Source organism: Tiliqua scincoides, chromosome 2 (genome assembly GCF_035046505.1).
Source record: "Tiliqua scincoides isolate rTilSci1 chromosome 2, rTilSci1.hap2, whole genome shotgun sequence".
NCBI lineage: Eukaryota > Metazoa > Chordata > Lepidosauria > Squamata > Scincidae > Tiliqua > Tiliqua scincoides.
The window spans coordinates 222,783,100-222,806,638 of record NC_089822.1 but is presented as its reverse complement, the minus strand read 5'-3'; the positions used below and the strand labels follow the sequence as shown (position 1 = coordinate 222,806,638).

The following is a 23,539-nucleotide window of genomic DNA, read 5'->3' as shown; positions in this document are numbered from 1 at the left end:
TTTATTATTTATTTTCCAGCTCTCTGCACCATGTCAGATATACAATGCAGTCTTCATGCTGAAAAGTTTGGAGTCCCCTGTTCAACAAGCACCAAAGGGTATCACTCCCAATAAGGAAGTGGGAAAGAAAGATAATGTATTAATCAGTGCCAATGCTCATTAAGAGACACAGAGCTCCATCTCTCACCCATCAGCTGTCACCCCATCCCTCCACTCCTTACTCATGCCAGATAGAAGAAAAATCTCTGCCCCTTTTCCCCAGTTCAGTCTGACCAAGTGGGACACTGCTCCAATCAACTGTGCCCAACCTTCTTCTAGTCACTCCCTCTCAAACAAATCAAATGGGGAGGTCATGCTTAGCAGCACTTGCACCAGTCTGACTCTCCATCGTCTGCATAACTCAGAGTCCAATCAGAAGCAAGATTGCAAAAAAGGGATAAGATACAGGCATGGAGGGGCTGTCACCAGGAACAGAAGAGATCATGGATGGGGGGGCAGGAAGAAGAGGAATCTGAGGGTAGGTGTTGTTGCATGATGGTGTGAAACAGAGGTGTCGGAGAAATTAATTACACAAGATCAAGCTGGAGATAGAAAATTGTATCTGAGTTTATTAAAGAGTGCTGGGTGAGTGCCTAAATCATCTGATCCCCATACGTAAGAATCAAACTTCTTACATCACAACAGAACAAAGAGATGCCTACAGAAAGGCATGTTGATTGATCCATCACCATAAAAACTGCAAACATTCTATACAGCTTCATTCAACATTCTTAGAAGCAAAGTAAAACAAGTAAGGAATCTAACACCATGGCCTTCGAAGATAAGACCTTTTAGCATACTTCTACATTCCTAAGGGAGTTTTACAACAAGGCTTTCCTGATCTAACTGCAATAATTCAGGTAACTTATCTCTCATTTGAAGAGAAAGGCAAACATTCTATTTAAGATGGATTCCGGGGCTCATGCTTTTTGACATTGGGAACCAAATATAGGATAAATGCAACTTAATAAGAGCAAAAAAATCCAAATTTCTTCATCAGAGAACAAGGCTTCTGTATCCCATACAACCTCAGAAGCACCTGCCTCTACAACTACGTAGCATGTTTACAGCACAACTCTATGTCCTACAGCAGAACACTATGCATGTCTATTCAGAATTAAGTCCCACTGATCTCAATGAGACTTACTCCCAAGTATGTGTGTATCGGTTTAGGGCGCAATCCTAACCAATTTTCCAGCACCAAGGTAAGGGCAATGCAACTTCAAGGTAAGGGAACAAACATTGCCTTACCTTGAGGAGGCCATGGTGATTGTCTCCCAACTGCAGGGTGTAGCACATGCCCCACTGGCACAGCTGTGCCAGTGCTGGAAAGCTGGTTAGGATTGCACCCTTATTCAAATTAATTTCCAGCAATTGTTCATACTGCCCAAAAGTAAGTAAGAAGTGAGAAAACGAAGTAAGAAGTAAGTATGTATGTGTCAGTAGTGCAGTTTTAGAGGTGGCACAGCATTAAGTTTTGCAGGGCGTCTCAATGCACCATGTAAGCTGCCCCTCCTCCTCACTGTTGGAGCTATTCCCAGCGCAAGAGCAATGCAGAGGCGACAACTACGCGTTGCTCTCCCTAATGGGGATGGCTCCAACGGCAAGGGGAAAGGGCAGCTTACACAGCATATTGAGGCATCCTGCAAAACTTAGTGCTTTCCCCCATAGTTATGCTACTGTCATATGTGCTACAAAGCTAAAATTAGGGGGTCTCTCCACCCTCAGAATACATACCATAAGCCTTCTGCGATACCAGCACAGAGTAGAGCACTGCCCAGGCCCTGCACCAAGTTCAGCACAGCAAGAATTCCAGCATAGATGTAGAAACTCTTCCTTGCTGCAAAGGATTATTACAAGGGTCACTTCTTATACCAAGTATAGCTATCACTGCAATCTATTTTTGAATCACTTTTACGGACCAAAGTCCAGGGCAACATCAGTGGTTCTCCTCCCCATTTTAGCTTTACAATAATATTGGGAGGGAGATTAGGCTGACAGAGGGTGAATTGACCCAGCTAAGTGGGTATTTGAATTTGGGTTTTCTTGGCCCTAATACAATATTCTAACCATTATACCACACCGGATCTGAAGAAGACTGGAGTCTGCATCATCCACTGACTGATGCAACAATCTTTTCCCCAGAATCCCCTTATTTGCCCGGGAAATGATGGATTCAGTGCTATCAAGGCTGCACACGTGGCCTCTCCTGGCAATTCTGTGGGTTTCATTTGCAAAGCAGTCTTAAAGAGCCGCCTGCTACTAGAATTCACAGACCCACAATATTTGGTTTAATTCATATAAAAATCAGAAAATCATATTGCTTACTCACACGGCAGAGAAATACGGTCCTTCAAGGGAGTTTTTGGAAGCATCACTACCAATGAATAAACCTGTTAAGCAAAGAAAGCAGCAGGTGAATTGGGGTAGTGGTAGTCTTATTTCTTGCACTGCCTATTATTGACTATTCTGTAGAAAGCAAACCACCGGAGTTCCAAGAACCTTTCATCCTATGAAGACGTCCAAGTTCTGTTTACACTCTGCAATTCTAAGCAGAGTTTCTAAAATGAGAGGTGGTAGGGCATTAAATGCCCACAATTCATTCCTTTGTCCTGGAAAACCTTACTCCTAATCCAATGTTTCCCAAACTGTGGGGTCCAGCGTTACGGGGCAGGGGGAGGGTGGTCCCAGGGGCAGGGAGCAGGAGGTGGGGCTGGGACCCAGCTGTTACACCAGATCCCAACCCCGTTCCCTGAGCAGCGCAGAGCAGATGCAAGCTGCTCCACTCTCCTCAGACTTATGCCACCTCTGGAGGTAATGTAAGTCTGAGGAGACCCACTGGGGCTGCAGTGTGTCTTATCTCCCAGAAAGGTTTCCCCTTGCTTCCGGCTGAGCCACTTTGGGCTCCTATCTTGCGCTGGATACAACGCAGGCCTCCTGGCCTGCCTGTTTCAATGCAAGATAGGATTGCAAAGTAAGAAGGCATGAGACCCAGGTAGATCCTGAGGGTTGTTGGGTCATAGAAACTCTATGGAGAATATCCAAACTCTGAGCTATCTGCCTTGGGATTGCACTGCTATGTTTAGAAGCCATCTTGAAGCAACTTAAATGAGAAGAATGAAAATTAGTAGGAGAGTAACTATATCCACAATATCCAGGTTAAGCAAAATAGGTTGCCCTTATCCTTACCACAAAGAAGAAACAAGAGCTTGCAAGCCAGAAGTGCCTCCCTCCATGCCCATAGATATTGAAGTCTTCTGCTGAAAGTCTGGCATCAGGATAAAGGATTTCCAGTGTTCCCTGAAAGGGTGATGGGGAGCAGTTCAAGGGGGTTATCAAGACATGACCTCAACAGAGAGGATCCCATTTTTCAGCATGGGCTGCCAAGGGAAAGGCATCTGTCCTTCTTTGGAAGTAGCACTGTCCATGACACAGGGTCCAACGGCCACTTAGTGCTTATCCAAGGCTTACGTAAGGCACTTAGTCATAAACAGAACTCTCCCAACATATCATGAAGCAACTATCAGTTCATTGTATCTGTCCAAGCGTCAGCCAAATAGCAGACAAGAGAGGCCTATTAACAGTGGCACTCCCTAAGCCAGCAACAAGGCTGGACTCTGCCACTATAGAAGAGGAAAATGTGCTTCAATATACAATCTGAACAATGCTGTGTTTGTATTCATATGCTGAGCTATTACAATGGCTCAGAACATCTTGAGGAAGAGGCACTTTCTATTCAGGAGGAATCAGAAGGGACAAGTGTGCCTCACTCTGAACAACTACCCTGAGCTCCTCGGAGGAAGGGTGGTATATAAATATGAAAAACAAACTACTCTGGTTGTCAGACTAGTGCAGGGGTGTCAAACATAAGGCCCATGGGCTGAATGCAGCCCTTCAAAGCAATTTATCCTGTCCCTGTTATAATTAAGTTCTCCTAGTATGATAACTGGGCTCTCTCATATCCTTAAAATATTAACAAGATTTGCACATTTTCTCTTATGTCACTCGCAACTAATGAGTTTCTGTGTTAGAACAAAGTGCTTATTTCTGGCCTTCATCTGCCTAATGAAGTCACTTCCTGCTTAATGATACCATTTCAGCACTTTTTAGGAGTTTGACACTCCTGGTCTAGTGAACAATGGAGGACCCAAAGCTCCAATATCCTGACACCATGTCAGAGGCCCTACTCCCCGCCCTGAAGGGCAATTTAACAGTTATAGAAAGCCATCATGGTGAGAAAAAGGTAGGCTGAGGCAGCTTGTTGCTTTATTCAAAATATTTAATGTCCTTCAAAGTTCAACAGAAAAGTCAGGGGGCTCCCCTTTGCCCTACCAGGTGACATCACCTTGGTCCCTACAGGATCTCCAGCTTCCCCATCCCAGCAGTTCCAAGCTGACAGGCAGCTTAGACTTAGCAGTGGGCTAACCCAGGATAGGGCCTTCAGGTACCAAGGCAGAGCATCTCAGTCCTCACCTCGAGAGGTTTCAGGTCTCCCCCAAGTCACCCATGGACTTGCTCTTGGCTGGCTAACTAGAAGTGTTGGTGGGTTGACTTCCTTGATCTCCCTTGGGGTACTTCCTCCTTCCTTCCTTCGCTGCTGCTCTTCCCTTCCCCCTCTTTTTCCCTGGCCTCCTTTCCCCTGTTTCTCCTCCTCTCTTCTCTTGTCAACTCTGCTCCCATTCCTCCCTCCTTCTTTCCTGTTGTTGATTCCTCTCTTGTTCCTCCTGCTTTGCCTCCTTCCATTGTTCCTCCTTCCATTCCTCCTGTCCCTTCCTCCTTCCATTCCTTCTTCTGACTGCTTGTATGGACTGACAGCAGCTCCACCCCTCATGCTCCAGTCATCAACAGATCCAATCATCAACTGGGTCTGCTGGCAGCAGACAGCCAGTGACAGCAGATGATGTTATTGATGGTTGCTCTGCTCTCCAGTTGATCGGCAGCACTTCTCAGATGGATGCTGCACTCAGCTGTGCGCCACACACCATTTGACCCAAAACTAAACAGTATATCTGAAATGGGAGAGCTTCACATGTTTCCCATTTAGTGCCACAATGCCTAAACCAAAAGGAATCCTAGAAAAAGCAGGTGCATTCTTGAACTGCACTCTCTCAACCTCATACATCAGGTTGCAAGGCCTGCACAGGCCCCATAACTACCCTTCAGCAGCCAGGGCCTCTGAGAGGAATTTTATCAGGGGGTACAAAGTTTCTTTGGGGCCCCTTCCCAAAGAGGGAGGGAGTGGAACAGAGTGGGGGAGGGTGGTGATGGGCAAGCAGAATGGGGGCAGGGAGGGGCAAAACAGAATGGGGGGAGGGTGGAGACAGCTAGAAAAGGTTTCTGAGCCCTGGTCTACCCACCCATGTGGCATCGGCAGATAGATACAGTAATACGGAAAACCAAACATGCTCCTAAGCACATGTGGCTTGCCAGTTGCTGCAGCTGCATGCTTGGGGTAGCGTGCCCAGCATCCCATGCAGGCAACAAGTCTGAATAGACAGGAAAATGTCAGATCCCAGGAAATTTCTGAGCCCCCTCCTTTGGCTCCTTGGGTCCCTTTCTGACCCTGGGCCCAGGTACAAATTACCCCCTTTACCCCCCCCTCTCCTAGGCCCTGCCAGTAGCAATGCTCAGAAGCAGAAGACCAAAATGGACTGAAGATCCAGTGCATGTGGACTGAAGGGATCTGATATACATTGGATGCACATCTGAACCTCATAAAACCTCCATGCTCATTCAATAGTCCCTCAATTCAGGGATCACACAACCCGAACCCAGATTATCTGGAAGCCACAGAGGGCAATGCTTCCACTGCTAAGTTTGAAGGCGATACTCCCCCCCATTCTACCCCACAATTCACCTCAGAATGTACAACACCCCACCTTATCTTTTTCCCTATTCACTTTATAATGTTATCTACCAGATTGTCAAACAAAGAAGTCACCTTCTCTGAAGTACATACACCAGAAAGGCAGGTGCTCCTACTCCACTAGAGTCATGCTTACCTGGGTGACAGAGTAGGCGAGCGACAGCACCGTGGTGATAGCCAACACACGCTTGACGCTAGATTTGCTCTCCAAATGACCTGAATGAACAAAGATCACAGTCATTCTCTTGACAGGCTGGTTGGTTTTCAGTCAGCCCACTGACAGAGAAGGATGAGCTTGTCTCTTCCTTCCACCATTCAGCATTCTCATATCTTTAACACAAGAAGCCAGCCCCACTGTCAGGCCTTTTATACATGAAGCCACAATATGTCAGGTATAAGAAAATGAATAGCGACTATAACTTTTCCAAATTAACTAGATAGTCAGGCCCTCTGATTCTGTGAACTTACTCAAGAATGCCAGTCACTAAGGGGCAAACTGTGAGTGTGTGACCATTGCCCTCATGCCCAGCTTACGGGTTTCCCATTGGCTGGCCACTATAGGGAAACAGGATGATGGGTTAGACAAACCACAGTGTTGATCCACCAGTGTTGATCCTCTTCTTATGTTCTTTAGAACAGCCAAGCTTCTCCATTAAGGCTAATGAATGCTAGACACAGGCCACAGCAGGGACCAAACCATTTCAATTTCTATAAGTAGGGATCTTTTATTTATTCCCCTATTAACACCGCATGCCTTTAAGCAGCTTCAATATTTACTGCTTCAAGGCACCATTCAGAGATTTACAACAAATTAGAAAAGGCTAATCGTTGCAATTGAGGAAAGTATATGGATACACACACAGCATATCTGAAAACAAGGAAGTCTTTCTTCATGTCATCCCCAGTCTAGAGAGCGGATATTAAGCACAGTTTATTGTCCTGTTCACATGGCCCTTGATATGAGGCTCTTCATGGCAGACCCATATCCTAATCATGTGTGGTTCTGCTCCCATGTGGGAAGGGTTAAGAGTTCACCCATGTTTAAAACATATGTGTAACCCTAACCACTCACACTTGTAAAATAACAGGTCTGTGCTGCTAGCATTTTAATCATATACAAGATGTCTGGGGCAATCTGAATGGCAAGAAATTAAGGAATGGAGGCAATTCCTTTTACAGCTGTATTTGCTGAAGCTCTGATGCAGGACAAGCTGCTCAGTAGGCCATCCCCATACAGCCGACTGGGCTTTTCCATACTGCAGGAGACTGGGCATTCGCCACTTTTCTATAAGATCGGGAAAGATGGAATCCTCAAGGATGGAAGAGGAAAAGAGCACACCTACTTAAATAAATTTAAAAGGAAAGCCATATCATAGTGGGGGAGCCCATGATTGACAGGCAGAAAGTTCCAGATTCAGTCACTCGCATCTTCAGAGAGGCCACTGTAAGTCATGTTGAGCTAAATGGATCAATAGTCAGGTCTAGCCTTAGACAACTTGCAATGCCAAAGAAAAAGGAAGAGGTCTATAATACGGTAGGGCATTGCTGGAAGTGGGAAGGAAAGCAATACCTTTTTAAATAAAGGCTACCAGAGCACTCCCACTTTGCACTCAACTTCCACTTACAGTGGAGAGAGGCATACAATGGAATTAGAGGCATACAAGAACCTTGGGCTTCTCTCATCAGCATAAGTGTTAAACATGCCTGGCTGAAGTCCTGTTTGTTGCACTTGGCAGGAGGAGCACTCAGACTCCAATCAGTTAGCAAAATAATTTTAAAAACAAAAATCATAAACAGTCTCATGCATGGGGATTGTGTCCTTGTCGGAGATAACAACTAATGAATAGATACCAACAAGGCCAGCCAGTTGGATGTTGGAAAAAGGAGATACCCTCATAACAGACCAGCTGCCTTCAGGGAACACATTTGGAACCACCCATGGCAAATGGGCAACAGGTGCACCTTCAGAGCACTGCAAACGGATTGTCTGGAAATTTTTTTCATGAATTTTTTTTATGCATCTGTGAGAAATATCCTTCCACCACCCTGACAGTCATGACAAGACCACTACAACTGTGTGTGCACTGAAAGCAGATGGCAAATGTAAATAGAGGCATACAAGAACCTCGGGCTTCTCCCATCAACACAAGCCTTAAACATGCCTGGCTGAAGTCCTGTTTGTTGCACTTGGCAGGATTTCCCTCTTTCTCCCAAAGCAGGGCATATTCACCATGCTCCAGTCACCTAACCAAGGAAAAGGGGCAAGTGTACCAAGCAGCGCCTTACCAAATGCCAAGCCCAGAATCACCATGCTCAGCTCAATGGCAAGAAGGAAGAATCTTGTAATTTCCCACAGGATCTAGAGAAGACAACACAAGCCAGACACACATCAGGTCAAGAAGCAGCAGCATGAATGGGATTCAGAATGAAACTTGCAGAAAAGAAGCTCTCTGAAGAAAGAAAAATCCTTCCTAAAATCTTCTTCATTGGGGTTATCCTAAATGTTACATGCAGCTCTATAATAATAAAAAAAATAAGACAAGGACAACTGCATCTCGCAATTCTATAGATATACAGACACAAATATAAAGTTTGGAATTAAAGACAAAAGCTCAATTTTCATAAGCACGTTTCTGGTCCAATTAGGTCAGCTCCCCCTTTCGACTTGGCACAGAACACCTGTAAGAACAATCCCCTGACAAAGCAAGGAAATATGGGAAACAGGCTTCAATCACTAGCTAAGGGGGAATATTAATCTTGTCCTCAAGTATCTAGTGAAGCACCATCATTGTTATGGTGAGTGGCTCTGCTGTTCTTTCCTTGCAATGAAAACCGTCATTGTTGACATAGTCCCAAAGGCTGTACTTATATAACTGTAGCTAACCAAATTCAGCTTAAAAAAAAAAAAGGATTCCAGAACTGAAATATGTTGAAGATAAAAGCATTCTTCAGTCATGCATATAGTTAGAGAAGTGCCCATTGAAGGGAGGCAGCAATATCAGGGCTTTTACAGTGCAGAAACACTTAGGCCACATGACAACAAACACTGGTTCATCACAACAACACTATGGTAACAGAGGACTAAAAATAATTCAAAAGTAGAATAATGCCATCAGAAAAGGCAGAGAGTGGATCAATTCCAACTTTGCCTCCAATGTCCAAACTGAACTGACCTTGTCAGTAACTGTAGCAGCAGTAGAGGCGCTGACGGTCATGGAGACAACAGCCCGAGCAATCCCGACCACAGCTACCACAAACACCTAGAAGACAACAGTAAGGAATCAAGGAACTGTGCTGTAGAAAGCTGTATACCTGCCGGACCTCTCAGCGGCTTTCGATACCATCGATCATGGTATCCTTCTGGGCCGATTGGCCGAGTTGGGAGTTGGAGGCACTGTTTTGCAGTGGTTCCGCTCCTACTTGGAGGATTGGTCCCAGATGGTGGTGCTGGGGGGTGCCTGTTCGACACCCTGGCCCTTGAGGTGCGGGGTGCCACAGGGTTCAATTCTGTCCCCCATGCTATTTAACATCTACATGAAACCGCTGGGAGAGGTCATCCGGGGGTTTGGAGTGGGGTGCCATCAATATGCCGATGACACCCAGCTCTCTCTCTCCTTTCTTCCAGACTCCAGGGTGGCGGTTGAGGGCCTGGAGCGCTGCCTGGAGGCAATGAGGATCTGGATGGGGGCTAACAAGCTGAAATTAAATCCGGATAATACAGAGGCTCTCCTGGTTCGGAAATCCTCGATGCAGGTGCTGGACTATCGGCTTGCGCTGAATGGGGTTGCACTCCCCCTGAAGGAGCAGGTCCGCAGCTTGGGGGTCCACCTGGACTCGCAGCTGCTCCTGGATTCCCAGGTGGCGGCTGTGGCTAGGGGGGCCTTCGCTCAGCTTCGGCTGGTGCACCAGGTGCGGCCGTACTTGGATCGTGCAGACCTGGCCACAGTGATCCATGCCACGGTGACATTAAGGTTAGATTATTGTAACGTGCTCTATGTGGGGCTGCCCTTGAAGACGGTTTGGAAACTGAAACTAGTGCAGAATGCGGCGGCCCGTGTAGTTACTGGAGGTAGGTGGTTTGACTCTGTCAGTCAGCTTCTCCAGCAGCTGCATTGGCTGCCCATTCATTTCCGGGCCCAATTCAAGGTGCTGGTTTCAACCTTTAAAGCCCTATACTGCTCTGGGCCAGGGTATCTTAGAGATCGCCTACTTCCGTACAATCCGGCTCGTCTGCTTAGGTAATCAGAGAAGGCCTTTTTACAAGTGCCGCCGCCTAGGGAGGTACGTGGGGCGGCGGCAAGAAATAGGGCCTTCTCAGTAGTGGCACCAACGCTATGGAATTCCCTTCCCCTTGACTTAAGAATAGCTCCCTCTCTTGAGACTTTTCGGTGAGGCCTGAAGACCCTTCTGTTTAAGCAAGCCTTCTGAGTTCTCAGCCTTTTTAACATCTTTTCAACATCTTTTAATATTTTTAAATACTTGGTTACAGGCCTGATTCTATTATGATTTGCTGCTCTATGCTCTTTCTACCTGACTACTTTTTATCTGACTACTGTTTTTATGATATGTGTTAATATGCTTTTATCTGTTTTTAAATTATGTTTTTAATCTGTTTTAACCTGTTGTAAGCCACCTTGAGTCCCTTCGAGGAGAAAGGCGGGGTAAAAATAAAGTTGTCATCATCATCATCATCATCATTATTATTATTATATTCACTGGCTGTTTTCAATAAGCACAGAGACAAAAGAGACAGGTGGGCCCGTAGAATGCAAGACCCCCTAACCACGAGGGCTCCTTTTCAAGGCTGAGAGGGAACAAGTAAAGGGGAGTCCACTGTATCCCATATCTGCGTATTCACTTACCTGCAGATGAGGTCTGCGCCCTCCCCCAGCAGACCCCCCTGGAGGCCAGAAGAACTGTGCTTCCCCAGGCCTCCTAAAGCCTTATAAAGCATTAAATATATCACTTCTGGTTTCACGAAGAAACCAGAAGTAGCTTTTTTTTTTTTTTTTTACTGTCTGGCTCAGTCTGAGTCTGGCAGATGCTGCAGAAGTACATCTGTGGGTTCAGAGGACCTCTGGAGGCGAGGAGAGCAGAGCTCCCCTCAGCTCCAGAGGATGGGAGAAGGCATTCATCCGTATCCATGGATCCGTATCCACTTCATGTAACTGTGAGAGGTTCCGGAACAGAAATCCTGCAAATACAGGGGCATGTCTGTACTTGGTTATGTCAGCAAGGAGACGCCATATCATTCTTGCATAAATGTCAAAGACTACAGAAATGGACTACATCTTGGAGAGACCTTCTTGGCCCATCTAGAAACAGTAAATCAGTGTTTGTCTTGCAAGAATATTCTGTACTGTACCAGCCTCCCAAGACTGTACATCCTGTTTTTACCCCCAATGCTGCATCAATTTTTTTTAAAAAACCTACTTCCTTTCCAAGATAAGGCTCCTAAAATAAGCAGCAGCTTTCCTGCCAGTGCAGACAATGGTTACTCATAGATAATTCTATGGCCACTGCGTTTTGAACCAGACCCAATGTTCTTTGTGCTCCTGCTGTGGTGCCAGAACCAGAAAAAAACAACAGAAACTCACTAGAAGTTAAGAGTCATCACATTACTGCCTCAGAATACCAAGGAACACTGTGCATCTGGGATTGCCATTAAGCTGCAAGGACAGCCAGGACTAAAGTGCCTCAGAGATAAGACTCTACGTGTAGCAGCTTCAAATGCCTCACCCTAGCAAACATATGCCTTGGTATACATCAGATACATGAATAAAATTCCCTGCTTCTTCACCTTGGGGGGGTGGGGGGAAAGGAACTTGCTTCTATATTTTTAGACGAGATTAGAAGGCTGCAGCTAAAGAATTGGCTTGTTACCTCGAATCAATACATAAAATTGCTTTCTCTTCTGCCTTGCCTCAGTCTTCCTCCTTTTCTACCTAGCCTTCTTTCAGGTTTCTGTTTTTCAGGCCACTTCCCACTCTGTGCCCCACCTTGCTCCTGCCTCACAGTTTTCCCTCCTCCTAGGTCCTCAACCCTCAGTTCGTCTCACAAAATTATCTAAGTACCCAGACCTGTGCGAGATGTATTCCCAGCGAAACAAACTTTCCGTTCCCTGAGAAAAACCTGGGCTGCAAATATCCTCATGCTTGTTTCAACCAGCTAAGCCAAGCTGTGTCGGAAATTGCACCATCATAAGTACAATGCAAATAAAGATGCTTTAAACAAGATAATAGATGGGGTGGTTGGAAAGTTAAGCAATAACAGTGAAAACCACTTTCTTATGGCAGAGATTCCTGACGTCTGGCACATGGCTCTCTCAGAATACAGGCACGAGCCAAGCAAGGAGGCACAAAACCTGGAAGCCTACTGATAAAACTGAAGGTGCCCAAACTGTAGCTGAAAGAATAACAGTGGGACAAGCAGTGATGAGATATGGCTATTTAGCATTAGTCACAGCCACATGGCAGGAGGAAATCGCTGCTGCTTGGTCATATTCTCCTTGAAATGGGGAGATCATTATCCTGACCAAAGAGCATTCCACTGTTTTTGTGATGATCTCAACTTTGGCTTAATGATCCCAACAACTTTCACATGCTGGCTTTCCAGGCCTAATGTGAGAAGCCGGCTGGTGTGGTCTGGTGCTCAGGGTTGCCAACATAAATAAGTGCCCAAGCTGAAGCAAGGTAGGAGTGTGTCAAAATTGCTCATAAACCAGGAACTGTTACTCACTAATATGTAGAAGGTTGTGAAGATTGGGCTGGAGGTAGCATGGATTTTGGCCCTGGCTGAAGGCAGCTTCCAAAGAAGAAATGCAAAGAAAAGCACATTGGGAACCAGCAGCAGAAGATCCCAGTAACGGACCCTGGCAATAAGACACAAAGATAAAATGTTTTTTGTTGTTTTTTTAAAGCAGTTACCCCAGTTCTGTCCATACAGACAGCCAGAATTCTTGCTCTGAGGAGAAGGAACTGACCCCATCCTGTAACAGGATCTCACCTGGATGTTCCAATGTCCTCATACAACAACAACAAGCATTTGTGTGGCACAGTAATGTTGGTGTTGTTAAAAATCTGGGTTGTTGTCAGGGGCCCAGAAGTAACATTTTGTAATGCAGTCACCAGTGTAATTGGAGGCGGGCTGGTGATGTTGTCATACATGGAGAAGCTAGCCACAGATATCAATGGAAGCATCCTGCCACCGTTCTGGAAAAGAGAGAAAGGTTCATTACATTTATATCTCACCCACCATAGATCACAAAACATCAAACATGGGCGTCCCAGGCATCACCAATCCAGCCACTGACCAGACCCAGCCCTGCTCAGTTTCAGCAAGGTGTGCATATCATGTGCCTTCAGACCATGACCTAGAACCAACAGATACTGATATTAGGAAACAAATAATGAGGAAATATCAAGATGTACCCAGGACAGCCTACACATAGTAGAGGAAAAGAACAGGAAAAAAAACTCAGAACCTCTCCTGCATTAAGCCCCATATTTAATGACATGTTGGGATCTCTTAGATGCCAAGAACTCAGAAGCCTATTTACTGCCAGTTGCATTTCCCCTCTAATGACAAATCAAGGTAATAGCCTGGACATTGTCTGAGATACAGCTTCATTTTCCAAAGAACCAAGTGGTGGCAATAGCAGTGGTTTAATGAGCTTCCCACCCCATTCCAGACTCACACCCACATTTGGTAGCAGGTTACACTTACTGCTGATAGCAGCCAGGACCTTCCCTATCACCTCTGCTCTTATACCCACTTACAGGATAGATGACTGTAATGCATTAGCACAGTGCTACCTTAGAAGAGTGCTTGGAGGCTTCCATGACAGAAGAATGCTCTGCTGGTTCCTCCCCCCAAAACAGACATTCCTTCTTAATTAGCCACTTATTATGATGGATGCATAACTCTCCTACTCTAGTTTGCAGCCCACCCCACCCATTTCCCAGATAAGTTCTTAATGCTGTATGTTAACTTAAGAAAACCACTGTTAGATTAGAGCAAAGGCCTATCTGGTCCAGCCTTCTGTTTCCTGCAGCAGCCCAGCAGATGCCTCTGAGAAGCCCACAATCAGAAGAGAACAGCATGCTTCCCTTCCATGATTGCTCCCCTGCAGATGATATTCAGAGACAGACAGCCACTCAACCTGGAGGTAGCACATAGTCACCATGATTAATGGCCAATGATAGACTTGACCTCCACAAATTTGTCCAGTTCCTTTCTAAAGTCATCCAAGCGCATGCCATCACCACATCTTGTGGCAACAAATTCTACAGAACTATTTATGCACTGTCTGCAAAGGGACCTTCTTTTGTCTGTCTTAAATCTGCTACCACCCAATTTCAGTGCATGATCCCTGGTTCTACAATTGTGAAAGAAGAAAAAAAGCTTCTCTCTGTCCACACTATGCATACTTTTATAGGTCTCGACCATTTCCCCCTTTACTTGCCTTCTTTTCCAAGTTAAAAAGCCCTAAATGTTGTAACCTTAGCTCAAAAGGAAGGTGTTCTGAACCTCTGATCATTTTTGGTTGCCTTCTTTTGTTCCTTTTCAGCTCTATGATGTTTGTCTTGAGGTGCAGCAAACAGAACACATACACAGTATTCCAAATCCAGCTGCACAACTGATTTATGTAACCCCAAGATCTTTTTCCGGGTTCATCATTGATAGCTCAGACCTCATCTATATATACCTGAAGTTGTTTTGTTTTGCTCCAACATGCATTGCTTTCTACGTACTGACATTGACGTACCACATTTGTTATTTGGTAGCCCATTCACTGAGTTTGGAGACAGCCTTTTGGAGCGCTTCCCAATTTGCTTTAGTTCTCACCACCCTGATTTGTTTGGTGTCATCAGCAAACTTTGCCACTTTGTTGTTTATTCCTAACTCCAGAACCACCATTCAGAGCGCGATACCATAGTCTTCAGAGACTGAAGGTTGCCAACAATAATAACCTAACTCCAGATCATTTATGAACAAGTCAAAAGCACAGGCCTCAAAACCGTTCTTGGAGGGACCCAACTTCTTACTTCTTGCCACTATGAAAACAGTCCATTTATTCCTGCTCTTTAACCAACTATAAAACTTGTTCTTTTCTTCTATGAATACTACATACATAGGAACCTCTGGTGAAGGACTTTGTCAAAGGTTTTTGAAAGTCCAAGTATACAATATCAATTAGATTACCTCCACCTACATGCCTGTTGACACTCTCAAAGAACTCTAGAAAGTTAGTGAACTAGGACTGACTTTGGCAGAGACCTTCTTCAGCAAGGCTAGTTTTTCTAGACATTTAATATTTCTATTATGTTTTCCACCAATTTACCTGGAACAGATGTTAAACTGACTGTAATTTCCCAGATCCCCTCAAAGCAAACCAAATACCAGGTTGCTATCCTATATACCTTTACCTGGGGGGAAAACCCATTGAACACAATGGAATTTATATCTGAGTAGATACACAGGGGATTGGACTGTCATTGTTCTAATGGCTACCTTCCAGTCCTCTGGAATGGAAGCTAATTTAAAGGACAGGTTACATATTTCTGTTAGACTCTCAGCATTTTCACATTTGAATTCCTGAAGAACTCTTGGGTGAATGCCACTGGCTCCTGTGATCTATTAACCTTTAATTCATCAAAACATTCTATAACAGGGGTGTCAAACTCATTTCATACAGAGGGCTGAAGATAGCATTCGTGGTGCCTGCTGAGGGCCGGAAGTGACATTGTTAAGCAGAAAGTAACATCATTATGCAGATGAAGGCCAAAAATAAACACTTGGTTATCACACAGAAATTTATTAGCTGCAAATGACAGAAGAGAAAATGTGCAAATCTTGCTAAGGTTTTCAAGATACGAGAGTCCAATTATCATGCTGGGAGAATACAATTATAATGGGGGCTGTATAAATTGCTTCTGGGGCCGCATCCAGCCCATGGGCCTTCGGTTTGAAACCCCTGCTCTAGAACTTTGTCACTCCTACTTGACTCAGTTCATCAGGCTCTTTTCCTAAGGTCAGTTCAGACACAGGTATCTGTCCTACATCTTCTGAGGCAAAGAAAGATTCAAATAATTTGTTCAGCTTTCCTGCAGTCTCCATCTCCTCTTAGTTTCTCTTTTATTCCCTCATCATCCAACAGCCAACTACCTCCCTAGCAGATTTTCTGCCTTTCATGCATCTAAAGAAGTGTTTATTGTTTGCCTTGCTGTTTTTAGCCATGCATGCCTCATAATCATTTTTGCATCTCTCATTGTCAGCCTCCTTTTCTTCTTCCAGAGTTTGCATTCGGTTTTGTTCTCATTTTTGCAAGACTTTCTTTTTCTGAAAGAAACCTTCTTGCCTTTTATAGCTTCTTTGACACCACTTGTCAGCCATACTGGTTGCCCCCTGGACTTGGTAGTGCCTTTCCTACTTAGTGGTATACATTCTTGTTGAGCTTCCATTATTGTGGTTTTCAATCACCTTCATGTACTCTAGAGAGAGTTAAACCTATTTTGACTTCTCTTTCCATTTCTTTTTAGCTAGACCTCTCCATTTTGTATACAGTACTCCCCTTTTTGGAAGTTCATAGTGTCTGGGCTGAACCGCCTTAGTAACTTTCCAATCACATACATGCTGAACCAAATAACACTATGGTTATTGTTCCCTGTCGGTTCAATACCACTTACACCTTGCACCACACAGAAGGTTCAGGGGTACCTCGTCAGTTCCAAGATCAACTGCTCCAGAGCATAATCATTTACCTTATCTAGAAATTGAACAGTCAGAGAAAGGCAAGAAGGATCAAAGCTCTTGTAAGATTTTCTCTCCCATTTGCCAAAAAAAGATTTCACATTTCTTAAAAAAAGATTTCACTTTCTTAAAAAAAAAAAAAGATTTCACTTTCTTAAAAAAAGATTACACATTTCCTCACAAGATCAGACATGTACTGACACCACTCAACCCTGGCACATGGAGTTCTGACTTTCTAAGCACTAAGTCGGTCAGCAACAGTGCTCTAGGAAGCCACCTAATGCCTGTACTTGTCTAGGGTTCACAGTACAGGATCGTGGTCAAGGATAGGAGCAGCGTCAGAAATGCCTCCAGGCACCTGAGCTACTTTGCTAGTTATTCTTACCATCTCTTGCCAAAATGAGGTCAACACCAGGCAGCACGAAAGCATGTGATCTGTTTCAGGAATGGTTGTATTTCCAACTGTCTGCATGTGGCTGTATTCCCATTTCCGCAAAAGTTTTAGGTGGCCAGTCAGTGCTTGAATGATTGGTGGGAAGGAAGGGAGGCGTGTCCTTAATGAAATCCACAATCACTTGCCTATGACTGCCTCCAATTTTAGGCAAGTCATGGTTCATGATTTTTAAGATCAAATGGGCCATGGCAACAGGTAAGAGAGGTATAGCATCATTCTCACCCTATCCCCCCACAGAAATGCAAGCAATACCTCCAGTAGTTTCTTATGGTCATTTTTAGTTCAGTACATAAGAAGTCCAAATTCCAAATGTTGTATAGACATACAATGTGGACACTGTACTCACAATCAGATTAATTTGGTTGTGATTAGTTGATCTTTGAACGCCGGCAGGTTCACATGCAGTGCAATCCCTTTCACATTCAAAGACTTGCAATCCTATGCATGCTACCTTGAAAGAAAGCCTTACTGAACATAGCGGAACTTATTTCTGGGTAAACATGTAAAGAAATGCACTGCAAGGGTGGTAAATAGGTCATGCATTGAGAAGATACAGTGGGACAGCATGCAAAATATCTGGCTGAACTCATATACAGAAACCTAGCAGTGCCACTCCTATTACACCTGGCTCCCTTAAACAAAGAATCTTTGACCTGCAATTGATGTTTCAGCAACAAAAATATACTCCTCAAGGTCTGTTATAATAATTCTCCACTCAGGGCTAAAGCACAGGTTGAAATTTCCTCCAGCTTTTAAAAATTACTACTATATAATGAAAAGCAGCCATTGGAAACTGCAGCCAGTAAGAAGAGGAAGTTCAACAGTGCAATCCTGTGAACGACTACTCAGAAATAAGCCCCACTGCGTTCAATAGGACTTATACTTACATAAGTGCACATAACTTTAAAGCCCAAGAGCCAAATCCTATCATGTCACTGCGCCGTTGGAACTCTCAAACCACAACACACTGTTGTACACAACTGGGCCACTATCTGAAACAGTGACTGAATGCAAGACAGCAGTCCGCGAAAATGCCCCAGCACTGGCAGGCATTCCAGAAGGCACGCAGACAGTGGGTGGAATGGGGCAGGGACCAGCGCCGGGATAGGGGTGTATCAAGGGCAGTTATTGATGATAGCAGCTCTGCCAATGTCCCATCCCTCTTCCAGTCTTGATCCAACTCCCCAGGACCAAAGGCGTACCAGCTAAAAAGTAGGTCAGAGTAGATCTATTGGGGAAACAAAGGTTTACCCTGAAGTAAGGGTAATGTTCCATTACCTTGAGGAGGCCTCCAGGACTGACTTCCCCATAGGATACAGCACATGCTCAGCATGGCAACATTAGTGGGGGGGGGGGGTTAGTTAGAAGTGGGCAGCAAGTCTATCTAAAATATGTACAGAAAGGGACTTGTGAGTTTCAGTGACGACCAGTGACAGAATAGGGAAAGTGGCCATTGCTTTTTTTCTTCCTGATGCAATCATTTGCACATTCTAATCGAAATTAGTTCCTGATAGATCATTTAGAAATTAGTTCCTGGTGGATCATTTAGATCTAATAGAAATGTTGTTCCTGGTGGATCATTTGCACGAGACACATTCTAATAGAAATTAGTTAGCAAAAAGCTTCCCAAGCCACAGACTTTAGGGCCACGTATGGCAGAATAAGCTTCCCTCACAAACTCTTCCTTCCCCTTCTGCCAGCTTTCCTTTTTTTCTTAAACATCAAGCCCAAGATTCTATGAAACTCAAAAGTGAGCTCACAGCTTTGCAATTTTTAGTTAAGTCTAATATAATAATGTTACTGCTCCCATTTGGCTTCCCTCCAATGGATCAGCACGACTGTCTACACAGGCAGTCACACTGTGTATTATTTCCAAGGTCTTCCCTCCATGATAAACTTCTACTATGTCTTTTGCCATGTGCAAGTGAGGAACCAACTCAAACACCTAGCAACCAAGAGCTGCAATGCCAGCTTCCCAGGAAGTCTCATGCCCGCACTCAAGCCCACCTGAAACTCACACATTCTAACCTGAAAACTCCTTTCCCAACTCCCAACTACCTGTCCCAGGTAACTCCCTCGTTAAGGAGGGGCACTCTGCACACCCTTAAAGCACTCAATCAATACAACTTCAACATGTTCTATTACTAAGCACTGGCAAAGAAGTCAGATTCCAGATCTATGCCATAGCTCAAACTGGGGACTGGAAAAGTATCAAAACTAATCCAATACATTACTTGCCAAATTACTTGGTCAAATTCTCTTGAGCATGGCAATGTATTTTTGCCTCCTCAGAGATCAAAAAGCAAGGCTCATAAAGAGAGAAGCTTTTTATCAAACCAAAACATTCACGACACACCCTCCCCAATTTTCTGTCATTTTAGACTAGAACAAACTGTGGAGACTTGGTTTCTTTAGCCACACAATGAGAATCTGCTCAATTCAGGTCACCAGAACCTTAAACGTCAAACAATGTTTTACAATCATGGCACTGTGGGGGGAAAAAATAGCAATGCACAAGCAGCATTTTCACCAGCACTCTGACATTTTTAAGACAGTCAATTGGTCTCATCTTTCCTTAGCCTAGGTGCCAAATATCTGAACTACATGCATAAGGAGGCCGCTAATAGAATGCAGACCAATCCCTACTCAGCTATGAAACTTACAAGAAGGTAATCTTGGGTCAGTCACAAGAGCCCTGCTCACAAGTTACTCCTGTACACATGGCAGCAGAGGATAGAATGAACATGACACATTCATAGAATCTCAAGACCACAATTGAATTTTGTCCACACTGACCTTGGGGAACAGGTCTTCCTAAGTGCAGTAGTGGCATGGCTTGCTGGCACGCTCACATTGCCACCACCCCTCCCCCTTGTGTAGAGGAATGTACAAAGGATAACAACCTGTGGACAGGCTGTTTCTCAGACTAACCTACCTCACAGAGTTGTTGCTAGGATTAAAAAGGGTATCCTATGAAAGCTGTCCTGAGCTCTCTGGAGAAAGGTAAACAACTACAATCACAAGGAAGGCAGTAATAAAATATCCACAGCAGAAGAGAAGTGTATCTCCAATAGCTGAAGAACTTTTCTTTCTTTCTTTGGAGCAGTAGAGGAATGTTGACCTGAAGAGATGCAACTTCTGACCACAATTCTGCCACTGAAAGATTTTCAGAGTCCTTGATGTGCCTTAAGAAGCTATATAGGCACCAAAAGGCTGAGATCCAAAGCATACTTCCTCAAATGTGAACTCTGCTGGGCTCAATGAGAATTGTTTCAAAATGCATGTATTTGGGCCTGGATCAGGATGTGGATTCTATCGGCTGGGAACGAATCAGTGACTTAGACTTGAGTTGTGAAAATGCGTGATTTCGGGTGACTCTGCGACTCGTGAGTCACACGCATGTAAGACTCTGAAAAATACATGAGTCAATGCCCCCCTGACTTGGCACTCATCCCCATGCATGCTGACCCAAGTGTGCCTGTGTCTGGGAGTGCCTGCTTACTGTTTCTGTGGCATGGAAAACCTCGTGGGGCCATAATTCTGACCCGCGAACAGCAGGGAGTTCCAGCTGGAAGGCAGGAAAGGGTTAATGTGAGCAAGAGTGGGGAGGTGGAACTGGGCTCTCTTCCCCCCCCCTCTCTGAAAGGATGATCACTGGACAAAGGATGAGCAGTCTGATATTTCTATTGACTGAGGAAGGGCAGCAGGAAGAGCCAGCATGGCTGGTAGTGGGGAGGGACCCTCACTGATTGACCAGCTACAGTGGGACTACTTCTGAGTAGGGCTGCAAAGGATCAGGTCATCCTGGTAAGCCTCCCAGCTGTTGCTCATGATCCTCCTCCTCCTCCCTCTTGCCACTTCTTTCCCAGCTCACTTGCACTCCCTCCCTGTTTACAAATGGGCAGGGACATCAGGAAAGTGTTCAAAAAGAACTCCAAGACACACACACACACACCTCCTGGCAGCAGCCCCTTTTTTCTGCAGCAGGCTTTTTAAAGGGGGGGCACTCTAATTGAATTGAATCCATTACAGTCACAAAAGGGTGACTCAGAAAGTGCCCCCATTAGGACTCTTTTTCAAGCAGAGTCGCGGGAGGTGGTGACTCAGCGACTCAATTAGAACCAAACCAAGCTGGGTTTTCCCATCCTTGCTATTGGGTATCAGTGGAAGCCATGCAGTTATGTTTAAAAAGTCTCTTCCAACACACCAGGTCTCAAGTTATAAGATAATTCACCAATTCTCCAGTTATAATTCACGTTTTAGCTGCAGCAGCAAGGAAAAGTAAGTTAAAATCTAGTGCCCACAGCTTTCACACTTCCCCCACCTCTCTCTCTCTCTCTCTCTCTCTCTCTCTCTCACACACACACACACACACAGAGGTATTTACCACAGTCATTTGTTCTTCTTCAAATTCTTAGATTTATTCCCTTTCCAAATTTGTTTTTCCTTCTCCATATGTGCCAAATAACTCTTAGCCAACAGCATGCTGAGAAGATTTGACATAATAACTATGAATACTTAAGGCTTGATTATAACGCAACCAGCCCCATGTAACACTTGCACAGTCAACAATTTAATGATACTGCATGTTGGCAGGCTCTAGTAATTTTTCATGCAAGTGTCATCATGATCATACTTCCTGTCATGCTAGGACTTTGGAACTCTGAGAACTTTGCTAGCTAAAGAAACTTGGTTTGGTCTCTTCTCCCTGCCCCACCAGCTAGAAATTTAATATTAAACAATAATATAAAGATCCTGCGATTACTATAGACATTATGAGGAAAAGGCCCAGCACACTTGTTACCTTAAATACACAAAACTTTGAGTACTGTAACTAGCGTTCTAAGACATGGGGAAAGGAGGGGGAGACTGAGTTTGTCAGGGAGGGAAGCTACAGGTAAATATCATGAAATGGGTATTCAGCAAAAGGCAAGCGTGGATTCAGTTACCAATAGCAACTTCAAAAACAGTGATCTACAGCTGAAGAAAATTCTTGGACTAGCATTTAGAACAACATTTCAATAACAATACTGATTTTAACTCCTCATCATACGACATTATGGTAGCAAATCTGTACCTACTTCTTCAAAATGTTTTCCGCACGTGCACACCACAAAAACTTTCTGAAGGGCTCATTTTTTAAAACACAGACAAGGGGCTGGCTGGTTACAGCTAACGCTTGATTGACAAAACACCTAAAAACTCCCATCAGCTGACAGTGGCATACTGTTACTAGAAGTTACTGAATGATTAGACCACAGAGCAGAATATAGACACAACTAGGAGGTGGGGAGATTTCTCATACATAGCAGTCAGCAAGCAGGCATAGAGCACAGAGTATGCAGGGTGGGGGACACATGGACAAATTGGCATTGGGGTCTAGAGAGGCCAATTCCAGATAGCAAAGGGGACTGAGGGTGTCAGTTGTGACAGCAATCCCTCCCAACCAACAGGGAACAGGATGGGACGGGGACAACTTTTTGAAGGACTCATTTTTCAAAACACAGGCAGACAAGGGGCTTGATGATTGACAAAACACCTAAAAACTCCCATTCAGCTGACAGCGGCCCACACAGAGAACACACAGGTGGCCCAATGTTACTAGAAGGTACTGAACTATTAAACCACAGAGCAGAATAAAGACACAACTAGTAAGGCAGGAGGCAGGGGGATTTCTCATACAGAGCAGTCAGCAAGCAGGCATAGGGCAGAGTATGATGACAGGGTCAAACTGGCATTCCCCTCTGGGATAGCTGAGGGGCCTGGTAGATCAACCAAGCCTAGGCCCTATTTAGGAAAGAGAGTGCTAGCGCGCCTCGCGCTTCTCTCTCTCTCTCTCTCACACACACACACACACACAGGTGGGGGGGAAGAACCCATCATACAAGTCACCGCTAACATTACCAGTTCAAAATGACAACAATTGTAATATTTGGAAAGAAAGACACTCCATGATGCTGAATGATGGATATTGCTAATATGAAATTAATAAGAATATGAAGCAGTTGAAAACAGAGACTGATGCCATCTGGCGAGCCCTCCAGGAGGCTACCTGGAGCGTTGGTGGGAGATAATACAATTCTTATAATAATAATAACAATTTTATCTCTCTTATTATAAGTATTGTATTATCTCCCACTAACAGTCCAGGTAGCCAATGATCATGGTGGGCTCACCAGATGGCATTTGTCTCTGTTTTCATTTACTTCATATTCTTTGATGATGATGATGACGATGATGAACAGTATTTATATACAGCTTTTCAACAAAAGTTCACAAAGCGGTTTACAGAGAAAAATAAATGTTACAGATGTTATAATTATTGTTATCATCATCTCTCAACACCGCTGCCATTAGCCAGTGATTGTGGTGGGCTCACCAGACTGCACTTGTTTCTGTTTTCAACTGATTCATGTTCTTAGATATTA

The 23,539-nt window shown here is 44.5% G+C and overlaps 1 protein-coding gene across 1 annotated transcript in view; it reads right to left on the bottom strand.

Annotated features, from left to right (window-relative positions):
- Positions 1 to 23,539, bottom strand: part of TPRA1 (transmembrane protein adipocyte associated 1) — a 31,211-nt gene that overhangs the window by 6,945 nt on the left and 727 nt on the right. The window contains exons 2-9 of the mRNA XM_066615211.1: positions 12,911 to 13,116; positions 12,644 to 12,776; positions 9,079 to 9,165; positions 8,192 to 8,264; positions 6,042 to 6,121; positions 3,229 to 3,339; positions 2,372 to 2,432; positions 1,777 to 1,879 (exon numbers count right to left, since the gene is read on the bottom strand). Coding sequence (XP_066471308.1) covers positions 1,777 to 1,879; positions 2,372 to 2,432; positions 3,229 to 3,339; positions 6,042 to 6,121; positions 8,192 to 8,264; positions 9,079 to 9,165; positions 12,644 to 12,776; positions 12,911 to 13,104 — 842 coding nt within the window. The 5' untranslated portion in view covers positions 13,105 to 13,116. The remainder of the gene's footprint in view (positions 1 to 1,776; positions 1,880 to 2,371; positions 2,433 to 3,228; positions 3,340 to 6,041; positions 6,122 to 8,191; positions 8,265 to 9,078; positions 9,166 to 12,643; positions 12,777 to 12,910; positions 13,117 to 23,539) is intronic.